At 46.3% G+C, this 22842-nt stretch overlaps 1 protein-coding gene across 1 annotated transcript in view; it reads right to left on the bottom strand.

Moving 5' to 3' along the window:
- Positions 1–22842, bottom strand: part of SPTBN4 (spectrin beta, non-erythrocytic 4) — a 1415585-nt gene that overhangs the window by 792345 nt on the left and 600398 nt on the right. Inside the window, 1 exon segment of the mRNA XM_078660647.1 lies at positions 7342–7431. Within this exon segment, the coding sequence (XP_078516773.1) occupies positions 7342–7431 (90 nt within the window).

Below are 22842 nucleotides of genomic sequence, written 5' to 3' on the forward strand. Positions count from 1 at the left end.
AAACCGTCGACGTGAAGGAAACGTCATAGACGGTATTCGTCGACGGAGAAGCCGTCGACGATGTAGTCGTCGACGAGGTCTTTTTCTGAGGCAAACTTTTCTGTGACAGTCTTTTAGATGGTAAAGACTTAGCAGACTTTCTCGGGGGCGTATTAAGTCCAGATTTTGAAGGGGGAGAAGCCTTTTTTGCGGTAGAGGAGGAAGGCAAGCTTGAATCCTTAGCTTTTCTCAACACCTTAGCCCCAGGAGAAGATACCTCTTTCTCAATCTTCCTTTTTCTGGAAGAAATAGAAGACCCCGAAGCCAAACTTCCTACCTCAGATAGAGGATTATCCTGGTCCTTGATCTTCTGTAACCATAGTAGAAGACAACCTTCCCTGTCTCTGAGAGTCTTCTGAAGAAAGGCTCTGCAGATCATACAATCCTTTACCTCATGGTCTGGATACAGGCAATAAATGCATTTTTTGTGGGGATCTTCTTTAAAAAGCCTAAGCTTCCCACAAGACTTACATGGTCTGAAGAGAGATTTTGAAGACGACATTCCAAAAATAGGTCAGGTAGAGAAATACTGAGCAGAGCTCAGGGAGACTCCCTTCACACAACGTGTGGTAGAAAATCTGAGAGCCTGAGCCTCTGTGGAGAACATTCTGGTGGGTGCTGACGCCTGATTGGCTGCAGTTTGGTCTATACAAAATGACTAGGAGGGTCATGAGTGTGGAAGTTTATTACAATTTAGCTTAGGGCTACTTTACTTCCTGGTTGGTTATTGCCAAGGGTTTTGGTTTCTTATATGCAAATTATTGCTTTTTTATGTACCGTGGGACTCCCACTCTGACGACGGCATGTGAATCTATGAAAGACACCCCAATACTGGAGAAGTATCGCTAAACAATCAGGAGTGCCCCGGTCCATTTGACGGGGACTTCGAAAAGGCATTGAGTGATCTCGATGCACATGCTCTGACGACACCCCGGCTCCGTTACATTAGAGAGCTAAGCTCCATGCAGAGTTCTAGGAGCTTGTGACTCGGAAAGCCAACTATCTCAGTAAATATACAGGAGCACCGGTATATGGGGAAGGCGAGATCACACAGCTTCAATTAGATGACGGGACATCAATCACAAGTAATGCTGACATCATTACCACTTTTCTTTATTATTACTTCTGCCTATACGCCACTCGTTCTCCCCCCTCCAATAAAGTTCTCACTGATTATCTAGCCGAAATGGCCATGGTCTGGCTTGAGAACTATCAGCAACAGTTTTCGGCTTCGCCAATTACGGCCAAAGAGGTTTCTCAGGCCAGAGCAGATCTTAACGGGACCGATGACCCTGGTACTGTGGGTTGTCCTGCATATTTTATAAAAATATATAAGCCATTACTAGTTCCTCATCTGTTGGGAGATGTACGCAGAATTTTGGAGAGCGGATCGCTTCCCCTTACAATGCATGAAGCCGTCATTTCCCTTCTCCTTAAACCAGGGAAACCCTCTAGCTGATGTGCCCCTTATAAGCCATTTTCCTTGCTTAACCAGGATTATAAAATCCTGGGTAAGATCCTAGCAACTTGTATTTTCCTTCTGGTTCATAAGATGATATTCCTGTTCCAAACAGGTTTTGTACTGGGTCGCTCTACATCCGTAAATCTACGCACGCTGTTGGCAATTATTAATCAAATCACTCCCGAAGTTCCTACTGCATCAATACTACTTGACGCTAAAAGAAATTTGACTCACTGGAATGGTCATGCCTAAATGCCACATTACACAAACTGGGCATCCCCAAAGGTTTTTCTGATTTGATACGTCTCCTATAGACGAATCCATTAGCCCGGCTTCAGGTTAATGGAATACTTAAGAAGAAAACAAGTTACTTACCTGTAACTTTGGTTCCCCAGTATTGGTAACTTTCATAGATTCCCATGCTTTGTATCATTTCCCGTCGGAGGCTCTTCTGATTGGCTGATGATTAGTTTGGTCTCTTTTACAAAAAGAGGCGGATATGCTGCAAAAGGGAATGTGGCCTAGGCCTTTCCTTTCTCCTTTGTACCTACTGCTATGTTATTTTTGGTTACCGAGACTCCCATTCCGACGACGGGGAATGATACAAAGCATGGGAATCTATGAAAGTTCCAATACTGGGGCAATCAGTTTACATTATCGCGGGGCACCAGACAGGGATGCCCTTTATCGCTATTATTATTTATTATCGCTATGGACCATCTGGTGCGTCACCTACAGGAGCGTCACCTACAACGTGGGCTCAGATTTTACTGCAGCCCTCTATTGGCTTCGCTATATGCAGATGACCTAACTTTAGGGACCCTGAACTTAAACTCCCTCTGCTCCTCCGCGAAATTTATACGTTCTCCGGACTAGTTATAAATTGGACTAAATCTGAAATGTTTCCGTTAGCGAATGCTACGGCCCCTTTTACTCTCTGCGCTGTTGTGATGACCCCCTCCCCGTGGTACCTGGGCATTCTCTTGCAACGCAATGTGGCAGAGATTATACAACTCAATTTTGGGTCCGCAATTAATCGATTATCCACTCAGATTGACCGATGAAGCACGCTCCCTTTGTCTATCTCCGGAAGAATTGCCATTATTAACATGGTGGGTCTCCCAAGGTTTTATATACCTGTTTTTCAATATTCCCGTTCAACTTACCTCCAAATTTTTTTATACGCTCCGGGGCATGCTTACTAGACAGATCTGGGCTGGTAAACAGCCACGTATTAGGTAGCAGACATTGACAATGTCCTATCAACGTGCCGGCTTTGACGTCCCAGATTTTTACTTATACAATTTAGTAGCTAGCCCACATTCTCTCTTTGCCATTATACCGCATCCCCTAGCTAGGTCGCCTACAGAAATACAGACGCTCCAGATGACATATTGGACATCGGTAAAATTGCATTGCTATTTGAACGTAGATCTTCTCTACTCCAGTCCCCATACTTACCACTCCTGGGTAATCCATGGGGGTCCCCGACTATGGAAACATTAACTAAAAAAACCCTAACCCAATGTGGGCTACAGAAGTTTGGTGACCTATTTTAAAGATGCTCAGCTAAGCTCTGTTGCGAGTCTTGGAGGGGGAACAATGGGTCCGATATGGACAGGTTTATACTACATAGAATGCGCACTGCTATGTCTACTGTGCTCCAGTCTTCTGTAGCGGAACCAGCAGATTTCCTCCCACTATCATTAATCCTTACATCTGCCAGCAGCTGTCATGCCTCGAGGTCAGCAAACGGGCGGTCCCTTTAAGAAACCCCTACATAAGCAGGTAGAGCCCTTGGAGCGACACTTTACGTCCTTGCGTCAAGCTCCCGTTACTGCGATTCCTGTCCTGTTTCCTGTTGGCTGATTTCCGGAAATCCTTAGTGTTTGAACGAGCTCGCCTCCGTTCCTCTGCATTGAGGCTTTCTACTTGTTCCTGCTGTGGTTCCGAGTTCTGGAACTTGTCTTAGAGCCTCGTTTTGTATTTAGACTTCTCCGCCCGACGGCCGGGTTTTACTCCGCCGTCCGGCCGGGCAGTGTGTCAGTGTTCCCCTTGGTCTTGCTGGCTCCGCCCGACGGCCGGGTCTTGCTCCGTCGTCCGGCCGGGCAGTGTACTGACCTCTCCTCTTTTCCCTTGGCTCCGCCCGACGGCCGGGTTTGTACTCCGCCGTCTGGCCGGGCTGCTGCTTCCCCGTCATTTCTATTACCTGCTCCGCATTCCAGCCGGGCTTGTTCCCCGCTGTCTAGCAGGGGATTCTTTAGGTATTTAGCCGTGTTTATTCCTTCCCTCCACCCGGCGGCCGGGCTTAGTCTCCGCCATCCGGTGGTTCCCTTACCCGCCATTTGTTTCCTTCTTGGTCCTTATCATCTTCCCTCACTTCCTGAATTCCTGGCCATACTTACTGTGTGTGGGTTCTGCACTTGCGTGGACTCGTGAAAGATACATCTCCACATCTCCCAGAATCACGGTAACAGCGCAGTGCGCTATTCTTATGTTATTCTCTATAAAGCCATTCTTGAATTAATGAATGTTTGTTTTGCATCTCAGACAGTTAGTTCTACGTGAATGTTACCTTCTGATTCTGGTGTGCTCTACTGCGATACAGATGTTGGTTTAAGAGTCTTCTACATGTTATCAAGTAAGAATACTATAATCCTGAACAGTGTTATACAAGTGCACAGTACACCTCGAGTAATCACTATTGTGTTTCTTGTTTGTTCCTCCACCCTAGCTCAACCAAACCCCTGTCACCAATCCACAGTTATATGCCAGCAAAGTTTTATTACCCTTGGTATGTAGTACACATAAATTGTAGAGGTGACTGTTGTTCTTCTGTGTATGTTTCTGAGGGTTAGTAATTCCTGTTTTGGTTTTAGCCCCTACACCCATCAGAGGTCCAGGCCAGGTGCATGTCCACCCACACAGAAGTCTACAACCAAGAAGAATATTTTTTCCCCGCCTTTCCTTGTTTTGTCTCCCTGTTTTCCCCTGGCGAGCCTCTCGGTACTCTAGTGCTTGATAGAGTCGGAAGGCCGTAGGGGAAGGCTGTGGAATATTCATCGGATCCTTGGCGCTCCTGCGGAACCTGCCTGAGAACCATTACAGCAGCGCCCACTTCGTCTCCCGATTATATCACTCAGCATTGACACTACGAACATCAGTAGGGATGGGTGCGGGCGCGGCATGGAAAAGGTCCTTGGGCTCTCCCTGTCGGATGCGACATGGGTCTATTGCTGCGAATAAACCATACTGATCTCTTGCAATCACCTCCATAAACTCTTACATTTTACATATGTACACAGAGCATACATCACACCACAGCTGCTGGCAAAGATGGATCCTACTAAACCTCACGGCTGCCCCAGATGCACAGCCGGGCATGCAGATTTTTCACACTTAGCGTGGAACAGTGAACCTATATTAGCATACTGGAGGACATCTTCTGCCATTTCGCACTAATGATTGACTTGGAACTATCCCCTTCCCCATTAATCGCTTTGTTGGGCTATGTAAAGCCATCCACTGCTGGTGTTTGTTGATTCGCCGCCATGGCCCTGCTCCTCACTAACAGGCAGGTAGGTTTCCAAATATTGGGTCGGCTCCACAATCCCAACAATTAATGCCTGGATGAGAGATTTAATGTATTGTAATACCACTAGCGATACTTAACTACACTGCAACCACTCTCCTCCAGACCTAAAAATATCTGGCAACCACTTCGCTCTTATTTATTACTTCATCCAGAGGAGATGGAATGAACGTGTGTTGGTTGGCCATGACATACAAGCTTGTGTATACTTGTTAATGGAACTTGAATAACTTGTATTTTCATTTTCCAGCTATGGGGTACAAGGCTTACACTGTATGAAATAATAATCTTGCTTTTCTCCGCACCCCTCTACTGTGCCGAGACACCTGATGTACTGTTACCACCGATTCATGCGCTGTAATGCCCCTAATGATGCTCACGGAGTAATCTGTATTAATTGTGGCACTATAACTGAAGCCCTAATATGTAATTTTTAATATCCCTGTGTGGTTTCTTATTGTTCTCCCCTCCTCTCTCTTTTTAGCTATTAGTTTTTTGTGTTTTCCCATTTTGTTATTGAAAACCACAATAAATACTTTTTTGAAACAAATTAAAAATTATTGACCTAAAGCTAAGGTCAAGGCAAATTCGCTCTGTTTTAACCATTTGGGGATCTTGGTCGACAATGGGTCTGCCTGGAGCCCTTCTATTCAGTCAAAAAGGCTCACCTGACCAAGAATGTGTGGAGCGGTCCTGGATTTCAGCTTACGAGTGGACAAGAAACCCGTAAAAGCTGTGCTCCATGTTTACAGGGCTAAGTAAGTCTCCACTACGTGTTATGGTAGTTATTTCTGGAAGTATCACGATTGTGGTCCCCTTCAGATAGAGGAGAAGAAGTTTTTAAGAAGGTTGATAAGGGTGCCCCAAAGTTCACCAACATTTGTGATACATAATGAACTTAGCCTTAGATATATTTCGGATATTATTAAACTTAGGCCCAAAGTACTTTGGCTCTTGATATGGTACAAAGAGTGCTTTATCGGCTGATTATACAGGATTGTATCTCTTTAGCCAACACCAAAGCAATTCCCTGGTTATGCTGCATTCAGTCAGCATTGACATCCCTGGGCCGCCCCAGCATTTTCTTGCAGCTAGAGAAAATTGTCAAGGCTGACTACCTGTGGGTTAAACAGAATTTCCTATCTCGCCTCTCTGTTCTTAGGGAGGATCAGGACTTGTGTAAGCCAGTGGTCCGAGCATACTCTTTGATAAAAACTATCAGTTCCCTCAAACCATACTTGACCTGGGTTAACAATGTTTACCATTGTTAGTTATTATTCAGATTTTGTCTGGTTGGGCTGTTGAAGGCTCTTTAGGTCCTTTTGAGTGTGATAAAATTCCAGCACAATCCATGATGCATGTCGTAATATTTTGTAGGTTGTACACTCTGCCAAGGAAAACGTTTTTGGTTCTTATACTGAGAGAGATCCAGTTTCAACAATTAAGGCCAGCAACTGTATTCCTTTCCATGTTGGGGGAGATGCGCATCTGTATAAATATGGGTTATTTTTTTAGCAGCATCATCAAGATTCATAGGGCCTGGATTTAAATCTGTTTGCACTAATCAACTGTATTTTATTGCTGCTGATACATGTAGTATTTGTGCCTATTACCATTCATGGTTTATGGACTGTGTATAATATATTTTATTTATTTGTGAATGGACTTGTAGCCCTCATGAATTTTTATTTGTTTTATCTTTCATTGTTGTGTATTTAACCAAATAAAGAGTTTTTACTACTACTACTATAAACCGTCTTGGGAGATCAGCAGTCATAGATTCAGAACAGTTAACAGGGATGAATTTTAATGATGGCAGTAGTTCATTTGTTAGACATGTTTGTTACCAAAGGCTGAATACTCCCTCTAGAAAAATACTTTGCTACTTTTTGTTAATATCTGCATTTACTGATGTGTGTAGGCGTTGGAAATTATTTGAAGGGCAAAGAAAACATGTCAGATTGCAAAAATATCCACACAGGCTATATTTACATGCACTGAATGGAAAGGACTATAATTTACATAATAGAGCTTACCCTGACAGTAAATCAGTGATTTATCCTTTGAGTACCAAAAATGTACACTACACAGCATTGCATAAATAGTGAAAGGCAATTTGGCCCAAAGAAGTTCATGATAATAGTGCTCTTACAAAGGCAATAATAAAATAGCATGTATCTTAAGAAAGTCTCTAGTATTTTAATGTGTGGGTGATTAACATTTTCTGCTCTGAAAATAAGCAGCTTACCTGGTTTTTCTTTATAAACTGTTGAACAGCTTGCAAGTTACTCCCATATTCTTTCAAAGTGGCAAGAGGGAGCCTCTCCTGAACCCAGAACTGAAGGCAAAAAATAGATGCAATTAAACAAAGGCACGAGGTTAAATATGCAAACAGTCAATCGATTGGAAAGAAAGCACATTGTTATGTTACATCATCAAGGAATATAACCTCAGCATGGAACAAGCATTTGCAATGCAATAGGTCTCGCATTAGGAAAGTTTGAGCCATTGGTATTGCGAATTACATTTTTTTTATTTATGTGTTGGTTGTGAAAATAGCTATAGTAATAGCTAAAGTAATATCTTTGTCATTTACAATGCCAATAGTTTTAACTTTCACAAATGTGACACCTATAGCATTTGCAATGCAATATGTGTTGTATTTTCACGAAAATCCAAGAACAGAAGTGAAATATTAACATTTTTTGTGACATTTATAAGACAGACGTTATTGTTGTTCGAGTACTTTACGCTGGTGTTTGGATTCCTGTAAATCCCCAGTGTTGCAGGGTGCTTAAGAATTTTGTGATCACAGTGGTACTGTATTCCGGGCTACCTTTGATACTTGCACAAGTGCCACCTTGCCCATGTAACGCTTGTTCCTGAGCCTGAGTGTCTAGCACTTATTGCAGGACTATACCTCTAATCATACTCTGTTTTCTCTTATAACTGCACACTTGTCACTTTCATTTCCTCTGGTGCACTTTTGACTACCTCATGTATTTTGTTTGCTCACAATTTTTACTCAAGTATTTTGTTTGCTCATGATTGTCACTATTACCTTTACTACCTCATGTATTTTTGGTTGCTCATAGTTTTTACTACCTCATGTATTTTGTTTGCTCACAATTGTCACTATTACCTTATGTAAGTAACGTATGTTTTTGCAACCTGTTCTTTTGTAATGTTTCTCATTATGTTTCATTTATGTTCCTGTTGTGAAGCCTCCGACGCCTTCGGGTAAAGTCCGCGCTATATAAAAATGCATAAATACATGAATAAATAAATATCGCCTTCGGGTAAAGTCCGCGCTATATAAAAATGCATAAATACATAAATAAATAAATACCGCCTTCGGGTAAAGTCTGCGCTATATAAAAATGCATAATTAAATAAATAAATAAATACCGCAAAACATCCTCGTTACTCTGCCGGCCTGCGACCAGGAAGTCAGGCAGGCCGGCGCGACAACAGGAAACAGGAAGTAGGAGGGCGGGAGCCTACCCCGCCTCCCACGGAAGAGCCGCGATTGGAGCCGTGCACCGGAGCAGGCAGGAGCCTACCCTGCGCCCCGGTGCCTAACGAGGGAAGACGAGTCCTGCTGCCGGGCCCTGCAGCTGAGGAGAGCCGGTGAGTGCGTTGCTGAGCTGCGGGCGGGGGGGGGGGAAGCATGTACGCGCGCGCGGGGGGGGCGGCCTGTGTATGTGTGTGTGTGTGCGTGCGTGTGTGTGTGTGTGTGCGTGCGTGTGTGTGTGTGTATGTGTCTTGGAGTGAGTGTGTGTGACTGTGGGGGAGGGGGTGTGTGTGTGTGAGCGAGTGTCTGTCTGCGATGTGTACGGCGCGGGACGCGGACGCGACGTGCGCGTACACGAATCCAGGAGAGAAAAAGCGCGTGCACCCTCTGGTCCGTCATTCCTCCCACAGTGATCGCTACTGGTCTCCAGCTGGATGCATCCTTACGGATGCTTTTCCAGCGAGACCCAAAAAGGGGCCCTAAGTAAATCAAAAACAAGTTCTCATTATACTTTTTTTAATCTCCTATGATAGGAACAATTCCAATCTCACTAAGTGGCTCCAGCTATCTAAAGACTCCCAAATGGAAGTCATTTTAATGGGCAGCAAATTATCTATTGTGCAACCCACTTTTGTCATAAATTGCACGCTACCTGTGTGTGGCACATAATAAAACCTCCATTAGTATAGTATTAAGTCTCATTAACGTTTTGAGTGGTACGAAATACAATCTATACACATTTCCAGCTACAAAGCGGCTGTATGACACCTGAAATGGTGAACAGGGGAAAGATTTACCAAAGGTGCTATGTGCATCTGCAGACTGTGAGGAAGAACGTTTCATGAACAATGGGTTCATAAAGCATATCAGCTCTTGAGCAACATATGTGAGAGGTGCCTCTCTTCAGTTGTGCATAGATAATAGGCAAGCGTAAAGTGGGGAATTGGCCAAAGATGTGTTGAGAACGGAAGCAGGACCATTTGTTATTTTGGAAGGGATGCTTATGTGTTGTCTCTCAAGCCTGTCTTGCGCTATACCAGTGGGCACCTGGAGCATGAATGGGACAGGGCAAAGCGCAATGCACACATGGGCCAAAAATGTGCCAGGTTTTTAATTGGTACATTGGTACAGCAATATTTCTGCATGGAAGCAGCACTGGAATGAGCAAATAGCTTACCGTAGACTTACAGCCATAATTTGATTGTATCCTACCATAGATAAACTATTCCAAGCCTTAAGAGCTGGACCTGTAAATAATAGCTTCCTGGGTGAAAAGAAATATAGGCCAAATCTGTTTGAAATCTAAAACCTAAAGTATATCAAGCCAGACATTAATATTTAAAAAAGAAATAAATTAGCGCAGGGAACCAAAATTTATCGTAAAAGGTGGCTGCCAGTCCTGCCGAATGACAAGGTGTTGAATAACAAGGCTGCCTACCTTTATTTCACTACAATCCTTTTTCTTTCACAATTCTACATTCCCTGTCTCTTTGTCTCACTCTTGCGGGTTCCTCTTTCTGCCTGCTTTCTCCATTTGCAGTCTCGCTGGGGAGAACTGATGTTTTAGAGAGTGGGTCTTCAACCCGCCCCTCTTCTCCATTGGCTGGCTTCATAAACAGAGACCAGCCATTGGAGGAGAGGGGCGTCACTCCGTTCAAGCCCCGTCTTTTTGGGATTCGGGGGTGTGGATTTTACTTTCTTTCTCTTTTCTTTCTCTCCTCTTCCCATTGGCTGGAATTTTACCTTCCAGCCAATGGGAAAAGGAGAGAAAGAAAAACACGCCCCGAATCTCAAAATGAGGCTGCGTTTCTCCAAGGCATTTCTGCATCGCCTCGGAGAAACATAGTGGTGTGGAGCACTCCTCTCTTGTTGTTTTTACCATTATATATAGCGCAAACTCAACACGAAAGTATTGGAGCTCGTTACAAGACCCCCGTTACACAACACAATTTTGTAGGTAGGTAAATTAGGTGTATTGTCCAGAATCACAGACTTTTGAGCCGACGAAGAAACTCGGACCCGATTCCTCAGTTCCAAAGTCTGCAACTAAGGCCGTTACGCCACATTATCTCCTGCTCTTACATTTTCCTTTAAATAATATGCTTCGTAACTGTTTGAGCCCGCACATGGCTCGATTAAGTAATCTCTGAACAGGTCATTATTTCACAAAATACAACATACTCCCATTCAAAGATGGCCGCCATAAAACCCTCTGCCGTATTCAGCACGCTCATGCCTTCGTATGTTTACCAATGCGGCAAACCAAGGGCTGTTCTGACTGCCTCCAGGTTTCCGGGTGGTGGCGGCTACTCGGTCACGTGAGCGCCTCGTCACGCATGGAGGAGCTCCGCGGGCCCCGCCGCGATGTCTGCCTGGAAGCGGCGGGCAGTAGGACCGCTCGGACCACGAGGGGGTGCCCGGCTGGCAGCCAGTCTGGAGGGAAGGGGTGAAGCGGTACCCGGACCGGGCGGGGAACAGAGCCGAACGCAGGCCGCTGAGGATCAGCGGAGCCCGGGGGAAAGCAGCGGCATGGTCGGAGGCGGATCCCACTGAGCTGCGCCAGGCTGTCACAACGAGGCCGCCCTCGTCAGGCCTCCATGGGCTGAATGAATGCAGGAGCCGCAGCGCCCACCCTCCACTCGGCAGCAGGCCCTGGACCCAGAGACACCACATTGCGGCCGGAGCTGCCTGACGTGTAAGTGATACGAGGCCTGGTACACACCCCCGCTGCTCGCATCATCTGGAGAGATCTACAGAAGCATGGCACATCCACCCCCACCCTGAGACCTACATCACCCTGCTGGGATGTTCACCAACATCCCTGCAGCAAACCCGGGTCCTATATGACTACCCTGAGACTGGCAACACACCACTCAACCCTTTTCCTCGAGATTGGGCCCCCCACCCGCCCTGGAACCTTACACACCACCGTGGTGATGCCTATCCACCCCAGACGAGTAGAACCATTCTGAGAGCCCCACCCTGAGAGATGTATCCACTTGATACCCGTAGACTAAGATTGCATTCAAGGTATGTTACCCACCCGAGGCTAGCAACCGAATCCTGAGATATGCACCTCCTTACCAAGATATAACTCCTATTCTAAGATGTGCAACCGCTTCCGAGACCTACCTACCCCTCATCTCAAGATTTTCAACCCACCCCTGAGATGGCAGCCAGCACCAGATCTGCACCCCTGAGTTATTCACCCCTGAGAGCCGTGTACCCTCCTGGCGCCTATACTATCACCTCCATTTCAGGGAGCTGCCCCTTCTCCACCCAAAATGGCACCCGCCACCCCTAAGAATCGCATTTCTTGCTTGAGAAAATGTCCGAGCAAGAGGGTGGGGGCAAAAAAAAAAAAGGTGTGTGTGTGTGGCGCACTGTATGTGTGTGGCTGTGTGTGTGTGTGGCGCTCTGTTTGTGTGTGGCGCTCTGTGTGTGTGTGTGGTGCTCTGTGTGTGTGTGGCGCTCTGTGTGTGTGTGTGGTGCTCTGTGTGTGTGTGGCTCTCTGTGTGGCGCTCTGTGTGTGTGTGGCGCTCTGTGTGTGGCGCTCTGGGTGTGTGGCGCTCTGTGTGTGTGGCGCTCTGCGTGCGTGTGTGTGGCATGCGCTGTGTGTGTCTGTGGCGCGCCTGTGTGTGTGTGTGTGGCGCTCTGTGTGTGTGGCGCTCTGTGTGTGGCGCGCTGGCTGTGTGTGGCGCTCTGTCTGTGTGTGTGTGTGTGTGTGTGTGGCTCTGTGTGCGTGGCTCTGTGTGTGTGGCATTTGCGAGAGATTAAGCTATTGGCATTGTAAATGACAATGCCATTTTTCAAGCCCAACGCATAAATAAAAATGTTGTCATTAACAATACCAATAGCTCTAACTTTTGCAAAGGCGAGACCGTTGCATTGTAAATGCTTGTTTCCCTATCTTTCTCGTCCTCCACCTCGCTCTCTTCATCTTGCTTGGTCTGGGGGAGTATGGGGGAGTATGATGATGACATTTAAGTTCCAATCCTTAACGAGCTTTGGCAAAGCCAAAAGATCTCTCCTTTGCGATCTATTGGATTTGCCAATGTTTTTTAGTGATGCTGTACACCATGAGTACTTGTAAACATTTTCCCAGGGACCAAAAAGTATGGTTTGTGGTGGTGCAGAGGGCCTCATTGATGGCAGCAGGGAGGGGGTCAGGGGAGAGGTGGATGCAAGGTGAGCGTAGATGGAGATAAGAATGCATTTGATAAGAACTGTGAGTCGTGGCATTATTTTGAGGGTTTAATTCCATACTGCTCTCTAAATCCGCCCCAAGTCTTTAGAAAAGACACAAATTTGACAATACTGTGGTCTGTTATAGCTTAGTCGCTATCTATGTCACACTGGGATAAACATGCTTTGCTTGCCTTTCGCTATCTGTAGAGAGTTAAGTGTGCAGAGGAAGCACATTTATTATTCAAATTGAATGAAAAAGCATTTTAGGCCTCACAACCGCCTTATTCCTTTATAGTCATATGTACAAAAGCATTTTTTTATCGAAAAAGGCCCGATTCACAGGATCCAACTGCAAAAATGCTTTATCTTATATGTACAGATTATAAATTGCGACTTGGTAACATGTTAACGAATTGCAATTTCAGTTTAGCGATTCGGTATTTGGAGGGGCATGTTTAGGGGGAGTCCCTTCCAAAGACTGAATTGCAGTTCTATGTATGAATGTTTTGCACCCGAATAATGGTTTCAAAACATTAATTTTTTACCATCACCTCAAAAGTGGTGGTAACCATTTGCGAATGGGAAGGGGGCCCCACAGGACCCCTTTCCCTTAGTGAATGTTGAAATAAATATTTTGTAAGAGCAGGCTTGGACCCCTGCCTGCTCTTAAAAAATGAAACAACTTTCATTACATCTTTCGAAACGCATCCCGCTTTCCTTTATTTAAAAGCAATCACAGACATGGTGGTGGCTGCAATTCCTAATGGTTCTCAAATCGCAACGTACCTCATAAATATTCATGAGGTAGGTCGATTTGCGACCCATTAGGAATAGCAATTTAATACTTGTATGTTTTTGCACATTGGGAATTGCGATTTCCTAATTGCAATTTGGTAAAAATCGCAATTAGGAAATTGCAGTTCCTTAATTCAGTACATTTTACCCCTGGTCTCTTATATGTAAAGATTGGGAATGCTTATAAACAGACTTAGTTAAGGTAGCAAGTGCTAACACTCTTTGACAAAGACTCTCCACTTTATAGGGACTTGCACTATATATTTTGCTGGTTAAAGGAGCATGTTGGATTGTTCTTGGAATTGTTTTGTATTGTCCGTACACATACTTCCTTTATTGCTTCTGATTGTGTGTCCTACGAATGTGTCCGTGAGCTGTTTTCAGAAGATCCTAGTAACATCGGTATAATGTTTTCTTGAAATGTGAATTACAAATGGCAATACTGTAATCTGTATATATGCTTTATTAGCGCATACCAGTCTTTTTCAGCACTTGTGTTAACACTTATTTAAAAGCTGATAAGTGTGTGCCAAATATTTGAACAAATGCTATTTCAACATTACGCTGCTTCATTCAAAACCTACACAGAAACAGGACCTTTGAAAAGAAGTATGCAAACAAGGGTTCATGCACAAATGACATTTCGCACTTGGCATGCAGCAGTGGTGCTGGACAATTATTAGAGTGGGGGTGCTGCCAACAATGTTACATCACTGATACCATAAGAATTGGGAAAAATCAAAGCGTCACACAAAGAAGATGTGTAGCAAATGTATTCAGCAGGAGAGTGTTGAGGATGTAGTCTATTAGCTGGCATTGCATTTTGGAGCTCAAAAGCTTATATATTAATAAAGCAAGCTGTAGCACAATATTATTTACATCAAACACATTTTCCCCTGAAATGACCACTAATTTTGCACAGGTTTACAGTTTTACGGATAGAACTATGCAGTGTACAAACAATCTTTGGGCATCAGTGTTTAGAGAATACTTCATTTACGCATAACCAAGTGTATTGATTTGTTTTGCCCCTTTTAAAATCTTTGTTTCCACCTCACTTCAGAATTAAACAAGCATTTACAATGCAATGGTCTCGTCTTTGTTAAAGTTAGAGCTATTGGCATTGCTCATGACATTATTTTTGTTTTTAAAACATATAAATAAATGGCATTGTCATTTACAATGCCAATAGCTTAATCTCTCGCAAATGCGAGACCTATTGCATTTGCACCCACACACACACACAGAGCCACACACAGAGCCACACGCACCCACACACACACAGAGCCACACGCACCCACCCACACACACAGAGCCACACACACAGAGCCACACACACAGAGCCACGCACACACAGAGCCACGCACACACAGAGCCACACACACACAGAGCCACACACACACACACACAGAGTCACACACACACACACAGAACCACACACACACACACAGACACACACACAGAGCCACACAGACACACAGAGCCACACACACAGCCACACACACAGAGCCACACACACACAGAGCCACACACACACAGAGCCACACACACACAGAGCCACACGCACACACAGAGCCACACACACACACAGAGCCACACACACACAGAGCCACACACACGCAGAGCCACACACACACGCAGAGCCCAACACACACGCAGAGCCCAACACACACACACACACACAGCCCAACACATACACATAGAGCCCAACACACACACACACACACACAGAGCCACACACAGACACACACACACAGCAACACACACACAGCCCAACACACACACACACACAGAGCCCAACACACACAGAGAGCCCAACACACACACAGAGCCCAACACACACACAGAGCCACACACACACACACACACAGAGCCACACACTCAGAGCCACACACACACAGAGCCACACACACACAGAGCCACACACACACAGAGCCACACACACACACACACACAGTCACACACACACACAGAGAGCCACACACACACACAGAGCCACACACACACACAGAGCCATACACACAGAGAACCACACACACACAGAGAGCCACACACACACACAGAGCCACACAAACACACACAGAGCCACACACACACAGAGATACACACACACAGAGCCACACACACACACAGAGCCACACACACACACACACAGAGAGACACACACACACAGAGAGCCACACACATACAGAGAGCCACACACACACACACACACACAGAGCCACACACACACACAGAGCCACACACAGAGCCACACACACACAGACACACACACAGAGCCACACACACAAACACACACACAGAGCCACACACACACACAGAGCCACACACACACACACAGAGCCACACACACACACACACAGAGCCACACACACACACACACACACACACACAGAGAGCCACACACATACAGAGAGCCACACACACAGAGAGAGCTACACACACACACACACACACAGCCTTCCTCCTGGCCCCATCCTGTGGCACACGTCTCTGGCTCTCCTCTCTCTCAGGTGCCCGCACCCCGTGGAGTCGGGCTCCAGTCGCACCCCGGCTTCCACTTACCCCCACTCTACAGTACCGCCCTGTGTCCGGGTCCCTGGGTCGTCGCAGGGCCCCTGGCATCATTTGCAGATGACTGGACCCTGAGTATGGTTCACTGGATGCAAGCAGGGCCCGTACACTGCTCACGGATGCTTGCTGGTCTGCGGCCCTGCTCCGTACTCGGGGTACCCTTGCTGAGCCTGGGTTGCACCTGCGGACGCTCCCTGGGTACCGAGTACCACTCCCGCATGCCAGGTTGCTGGGATGCAGATGTGGCTGTTATACCTGAAAGTAATGATGCCCCCTTAAGATCACGTTGCCACTTTAACTTGCTGCCTGGGCTTTGGGTAACACTTGTGGATGCTGAGAACCTTCGCTGTCTGAAATAGGTGGAGGCCTGAGTGGGCAGACGGGGGGGTGTATTTTGCACATTGTAAAAATGTTTAAGAAACTTTCTGTTCGGTGACAGAAACGAGGAGCGAGCTTCAGATTCGCGCCGGGAGGCATGATAAACAAGAAATAAACAGTGCATCATTTCTCTCGCCCAGTTTCCATCAAGACCACCGACTCCCCAGACCTGTAAGACCAGCCACAAAGGAAAGAACCCCCCCCCAAAAAAAATCAGAGCCGGCGCACTCACCATCTGTCCCGAGACGCAGGCTGCCAAGCCGAGCGCCACCACCATCCACAGAGTGGGCATGCTGCCGGCGGGTGGGCGAGGGCCTGTGGGTGGGGATCTGTCCAGCCGCCGCTCCTCGCCACTCTCGGGCTCCTCTCCCGGTGATTGCTCGGGTTTCCGGCTCCCTCAGAGAGCTCCTGGCGCCGCTGTCACACTGCCTCAGTGCCCCGCGGTGGGAAAGTTTCCTGCGGACCCTGCTGTCCGCGCTCCGGTGTCTGAGGGGGGGTGTATCCATCCGGGCGGATGGGTCTGCTGGTCCAAGAGCTGCGGCACGTCCTCTGCTCCCTGCACTCTGAGGCTCCCGCTCACACTGACTGCAAGAGGGAGCGGCCTCTCACTCAAACCGCCGCCTGTAACCGCACCTCTTCTGTCTCCCCCTGGCTGAGCCGAGCAGACCTGCCTCCGGGATCAGTCTGAGTGCGGGAGAGCTGCTTCGTTGCTTCCTCCCCACGAGCTGCGTCCCATCGCTCCCCCGCCGCCACCATCTTGGAAGGAGAAGTCGGAGCCAATGAATGAGCGCTGACGCCGTCCAGTCCAGCAGCAGGAGCACCGCGGAAAAGGGTCCGGCTGCACACCAGTATTTCCCAACGTGTCTGTCAGCTAAAGGAATCCGTTAAAGGAAGCCTCCAGGGTTCTGGCCTCCGGGAATAGTTACAGGCTCGCCATTTGCATTTAAGCCCCGTCCTTTTCAGACTGGGGGGCGTGTTTTGGTCCGATGATGTCACGCATAGAAAGGACAGCAAAAAACACGCCTCTCAATCCGAAACGGACGGGGCTTAAAGTGAGGGACGAAGCTCTTCTCCAATGGCTGGCCGTCGTTTAGGAAGCCAGCCAATGGAGAAGAGCTAGCTCGTTTACCCTCCATACTAGAAAACATAAAATCTCCGCAGCGAGACTGCGCAAGCGCAGCCTACGCAGGCCGAGACCTAAAAATGTACTTCGGGGCGTGGTCTCACATCTGATGGAGTGAGACGCACGCCTCGGGAGCTACAGGCCACCGCTGCGGATTTAAGCTTTTTAAGCGGCGCTGGGGTCCCGTGAGAACCGCGACCTGGGGCGCCTGACCTGTGGAGAGACTGGAGCTGCTGTGGGAAGGTTCGGCGCTCCCCTTGACCAGCGGCAGCGGCGTGAACGGAGCTGTGGAGGAAAGCTCCTTCCTGCCCCGTGATCCTCGAAGCAACCTGGCTCCTACAACGCTCAGCGGGCACGCATCGGGGGCATCCAGCGGAGGCGACTGGAACAAGAGAAGGGGGTACGGAGGCTTGGCCTCCCTGTCGCTAACTTGCTGAGGGGCATGTTCTGCTGGTGACCCCACTAGCTGCCATCTTGGGCCTTCATAAGGCCTAGCCTGTGCGGCTTCCTATGCGGCTGGCCCCCGGAGAGCTCCTGAGTGCATAGCCAGTGGTGCAGAGCACAAGGCGGTTAATTGCTGGACGCTGCGGGACCCTGACCCGGCATTGGATACAGCGGTTGCCGCCTTGTGCCTCTTGGGGCTCGGGGAGCTCCGGATGGAATTAGACCCCCCACATTCCTGCACCGCTGCACCGGGGTGCCCGCCCTGCCATCAAAGTCCCGGAGCGGGGACTTAGGGGCCCGGACCCCTTTATGTTGTCATGTATTCCTATAGGTTCTGAATCGATCCCCCTATTCCTGACCCTATTCTGGTTAAACTAACTATCAAGTTAACTAACAGTCAGCCCATGAGGCAAGAACAGCCCCCATGATGCAGATACCGTTATCTGACGCAGTCACACTACGGCACAGGAACGTGTTATCTGATTAGGTCATAACGCTTGAGATCTAATTAGACAAGCGACATTCCTCCAGCCCCTGATAAGGCATACGACGTTCTCATAACAAATCAAACCTATGACAACCTGGAAAATCCGTGCGGCCATTGTTTTGATTTCACAGAGAACTTTAGTAAAGAATGTGCTAACGAGCAAGTCGTATGACATCTTTATTGACGTATCTATGTCCATCCTTACGTCAATCTCGGCACCTTTAAGGTATAAATATTGCCGATCTTGCCCTATGCAAACACACGCGTGGTGACAAGACGGAGCAGCCATACTTGCCGAAGCCGAGAGCAGAAGCAGACCCCGCTGGCAGCAGCCCCGCCTTCCTGACGCGCTGAGAGACGCGCTGCTATCTCAAGCCGAGAGACCCAGCACCGGTGCTTCTGGGCAGCCCTCGCAGGCAGCCTGGAATATCGAGAGCAGAGAAAGAGATACCATTCCTCATTCATCCTAACTTCCAGGTACAGAACTGAATAACCCCTCACAGAGAATTCTTTAGTTATTCACTTGGCAAAAACAAACTTAACTTAAACTGTAACTTTCTATTCCCGCCCACGCATTAGACTTAGGTCAGGTACACGGGGTAGGCGTATTTAGAAACACCAGTTGAGTACGTTTAGTCAAATGTATATATGTATGTAAATATATTTTAATCATTTCAAACATCATATGGCTCAGAAACCATATCAATGTTTTTACAGTATTATTTTATACTATTCCTTTTAATGTATGCACTTTACTTAACTATAAGTATTGCAATAATATCGATCCATTTCTCTTGTACGAGAAAAGAGACTGATCAATAAATAACACCTTTTTATTGAACACGCCCGTCTCTTCCTTTTCTCTACAAATCTGATGAGACTAAGAATGCACGTACTGACTGAGTAAAATAATTGCCTTGTGCTCACACGACTCTTGAGATTGACTCTTGATTAGGGGAGAGCAAAGTTGTCATGTTCTATGGTTGTCAGAAACTAAATCCCTTCTTGTCTAATCAGGGAAGTTAATTCCTCCTTGAACATTCGAGAAAGTTTCTAGCGAACTCTGAGCTACGCTGGCAAACCCAAAAATTAAGTCTAGTATCGACAGTAGTAGACCTAGTTAACGTCTGGCCTAGGCCTTTACTGCTGTAGGTATTATTCCAATGCGCAGAGCCTATTGGGAAAATAGGAGCTACACTACATGGCGCCCAACGCGTTTGGAAAGGGCGATAAAACTAACGTAAGACATTTAGAGTAACTCAGTCGTGCTTTCTCACTCAGACCCCTTTTCCCATTATACTCCAAAGACGTCTGGAGTGGGTGAAAGGTTATATCCTCCAAAACCTCGCAGGAGGGAACTCCTATGTATGGTTCTTGGTATAGTCAACGTTGAAGGATACACTGTTCCAAAATATTGTGCATCTAATCTCTGTTTCCATAAAGAAACCTGATCTGCAAACAGCTATAATACCATCCGGTCAGTAAAATGACTGAAAGTGATGATGAAAGAGAAGCAGTTAGATTAGCAACTGAACTTGCAGATGCTGATGCTACCATGCAAGCAGCAGACCCAAATATAACACTCATTCCGGTCATTAAAAGGAGATCTATAACCTTCAAACTTATAGAAAATGGACTGACACCTAGAGGTGGCACAGTCATATTCGTAATCGAGGCACACGAATATCGGCAGACAGAGGTATACTATTCATGGATACATTTTCCAGCAGCTAATGCTGTAACAAAGTACTTCCACTATTACAAAGTAGAGGAACCTCCTAATGAGTACACTCCTTTCGAGGAGGTGGAAGTACCACTCAAATTCCAAGAGCATTTGCTCTTATTTGATGGCGCCCTAATACATAACAATCACATTACAAGGCTCGGTCCTTTAGGAAGACCAGGAGCAACGTGGCCGGTCTTAGCCGGATACACACCACATCCAGACATCGAAAGAATGCCTGCAGCAGAGCTGTTAATACAGCTAAAACAACTACTAAAAATTCATAGACAATTAGTTCAGTATGTAATGCGGACTTCAACAATTCAGCCAGCGATTAAACTTCCACAGCTGACCCCTCACCAGGGGAACACAAATAAAATCACACCACAGAACATCCAATCCTGCCTAGGTAAAGTTCCGGCTAAACGGGAACAGATACCATTCTGGTTGGCACAGAAAATCACCCAAATAGAGGCGGTGTTTCCTGACACCACCCCATTAGAAAAACACAGGATTCTGACTATATGTCTCCCAATGGGAATCGCACCACACATTGAGGACTGTGACACTTGGGGTACAGTCTTTGCTTCCATCTACACAAAAACGCACGGTGTTCCATCCATTTCGGTAATACCAGATGTGCTAAAACAAATTCAGGATGAATACGGTCCAGAACCTGCTTTAACTCTTGGTATGAAATTACTAAAAGACTTCAAGCAGGTCTCGGCTATATTATTAGCCAACATAAAAGGTGAAGCAGCAAACGTGGCGATCCGCCAGAGGTTAAAAGAGACAGATATAGCAGACCAACCAGCTGAAATAGCCAGAATCATAGAAAAATCCTATGAAGAACTAGGCAGAGATAGTCTAGGTGGAATACCAGTAAAACCGCAACTGACTACAAGTCCAGAAAAAATATTTTTTAATAATAATTCACCAAAAAAGAACTGGGATGGAAACAAACAATCCAATCCTAAAGAAAAGAAATTCCAGTCCCGAGGAAGGTCTCCTAGGCGAAGAGAGAAATCTCCAAACCGAAGACAGAGGTCACCGCAGAGTGACCCCTCTGGGAATAGATATAACCTTAGAAATAGGGATAATATTAAAAAACCTGATAGATATCAAGACATTGATACACGTCCCTCTCAATCTTTTCAGAATTCCTCGCAGAAATCGGAAAGAAGAGGACGATCAGAACAAAGAGAAGAGCACGCCAAGTCCAAAGACAAGGAACCTGCTCAGCTAAAAAAGAAATTACAATTTCCAAAAAAGAAGGTAGCCAGTATCAAGGTAGTTAACAATGCCGAGAATACTGAGGACACAACTGAAAAACGGAGAGTGGGCTCAGACAATGCTAGACAGCGCAGCAGAGGTGAGCATAGCTCGCAAAGTCCTTATGAATCATCTGGAGACAGTGGACACGAATGAATATCTTCAAGTGGAAACTGCAGACACCAGTTAGCAAACCCCACAAGATATACGAGATAACATTACGTATAGAGGGAGATAAGACTAGGAAAATAAGGGGACTATTTTGGGATAATCTCTCCAAGGGCTATGATATCCTTCTAGCTGAAAAAGACTGGCCACCAGAGTTTGTCAGGGAGTGCCCTCATGGCGAAGAAGTAATTATGCCTGCCTTCTCGAATCAAATACCGATTCATAAAAAATACACACTTGCTAGAAAGTGGGCAGTGGCCTTAGCACCTGCTTTATATAAAAATCATGTAGGATGGGATGAGGATTCTCCTCCTCACAAAATCCAGTTAAAATCACAACCTACTGCACAAAGGCAGTACCCAATTAAGCAAGAAGCTAAAAAACAAGTAAATGAAATACTAGATCAGCTAGAATACCAGGGGGTGATTGAAACTTGCACCTCACAAATGAACAATCCTTTGTTTCCGGTCTCCAAACCAGACAATTCATATCGTCTAGTTTTGGATTACCGACACCTTAACACATGTTGCAAAACCTTTCACTCACACAGTGCTGCACTAATGAATAACATAGTGCGCAAAAAATACAAAACAACCTTGGACATCTCGAATGGATTCTTTTGTCAAAACATAGCACCAGAGAGCAGATATTTAACTGCATTCTCAGTAAATGGCACTCAAAAACAATTCTGTTGGTTAGCCCAGGGGTACAAGAACAGCCCGGGGGTATTCTCAGCGAGAGTAACAGAATTACTACAACTATATGATGATGAAGCATTATCCTATGTCGATGACATTTACTTAACAGATGATGACTTGGAGACTCACTTGAAAAGGGTGAACACCATAATACTTGGGTTCGCTGCAGAGGGTTACAAATTCAATTTCAAAAAATCCAGAATTGCCCATCTGACGGTCCTATTCTTAGGATATGAGTTATCAAGTGAAGGCAAAAGCCTGGCAGACAATTTCCTAGAGAAATGTGCCGTAATCCAAGCTCCTAAAACACTAAAAAACCTACAGTCAATTCTAGGCTTCCTAAATTTCGGAAGAACTTACATTGCAAACTACGCAGAAAGGGTCA

This window comes from Lissotriton helveticus, chromosome 9, assembly GCF_964261635.1.
Source record: "Lissotriton helveticus chromosome 9, aLisHel1.1, whole genome shotgun sequence".
NCBI classification, from domain to species: domain Eukaryota; kingdom Metazoa; phylum Chordata; class Amphibia; order Caudata; family Salamandridae; genus Lissotriton; species Lissotriton helveticus.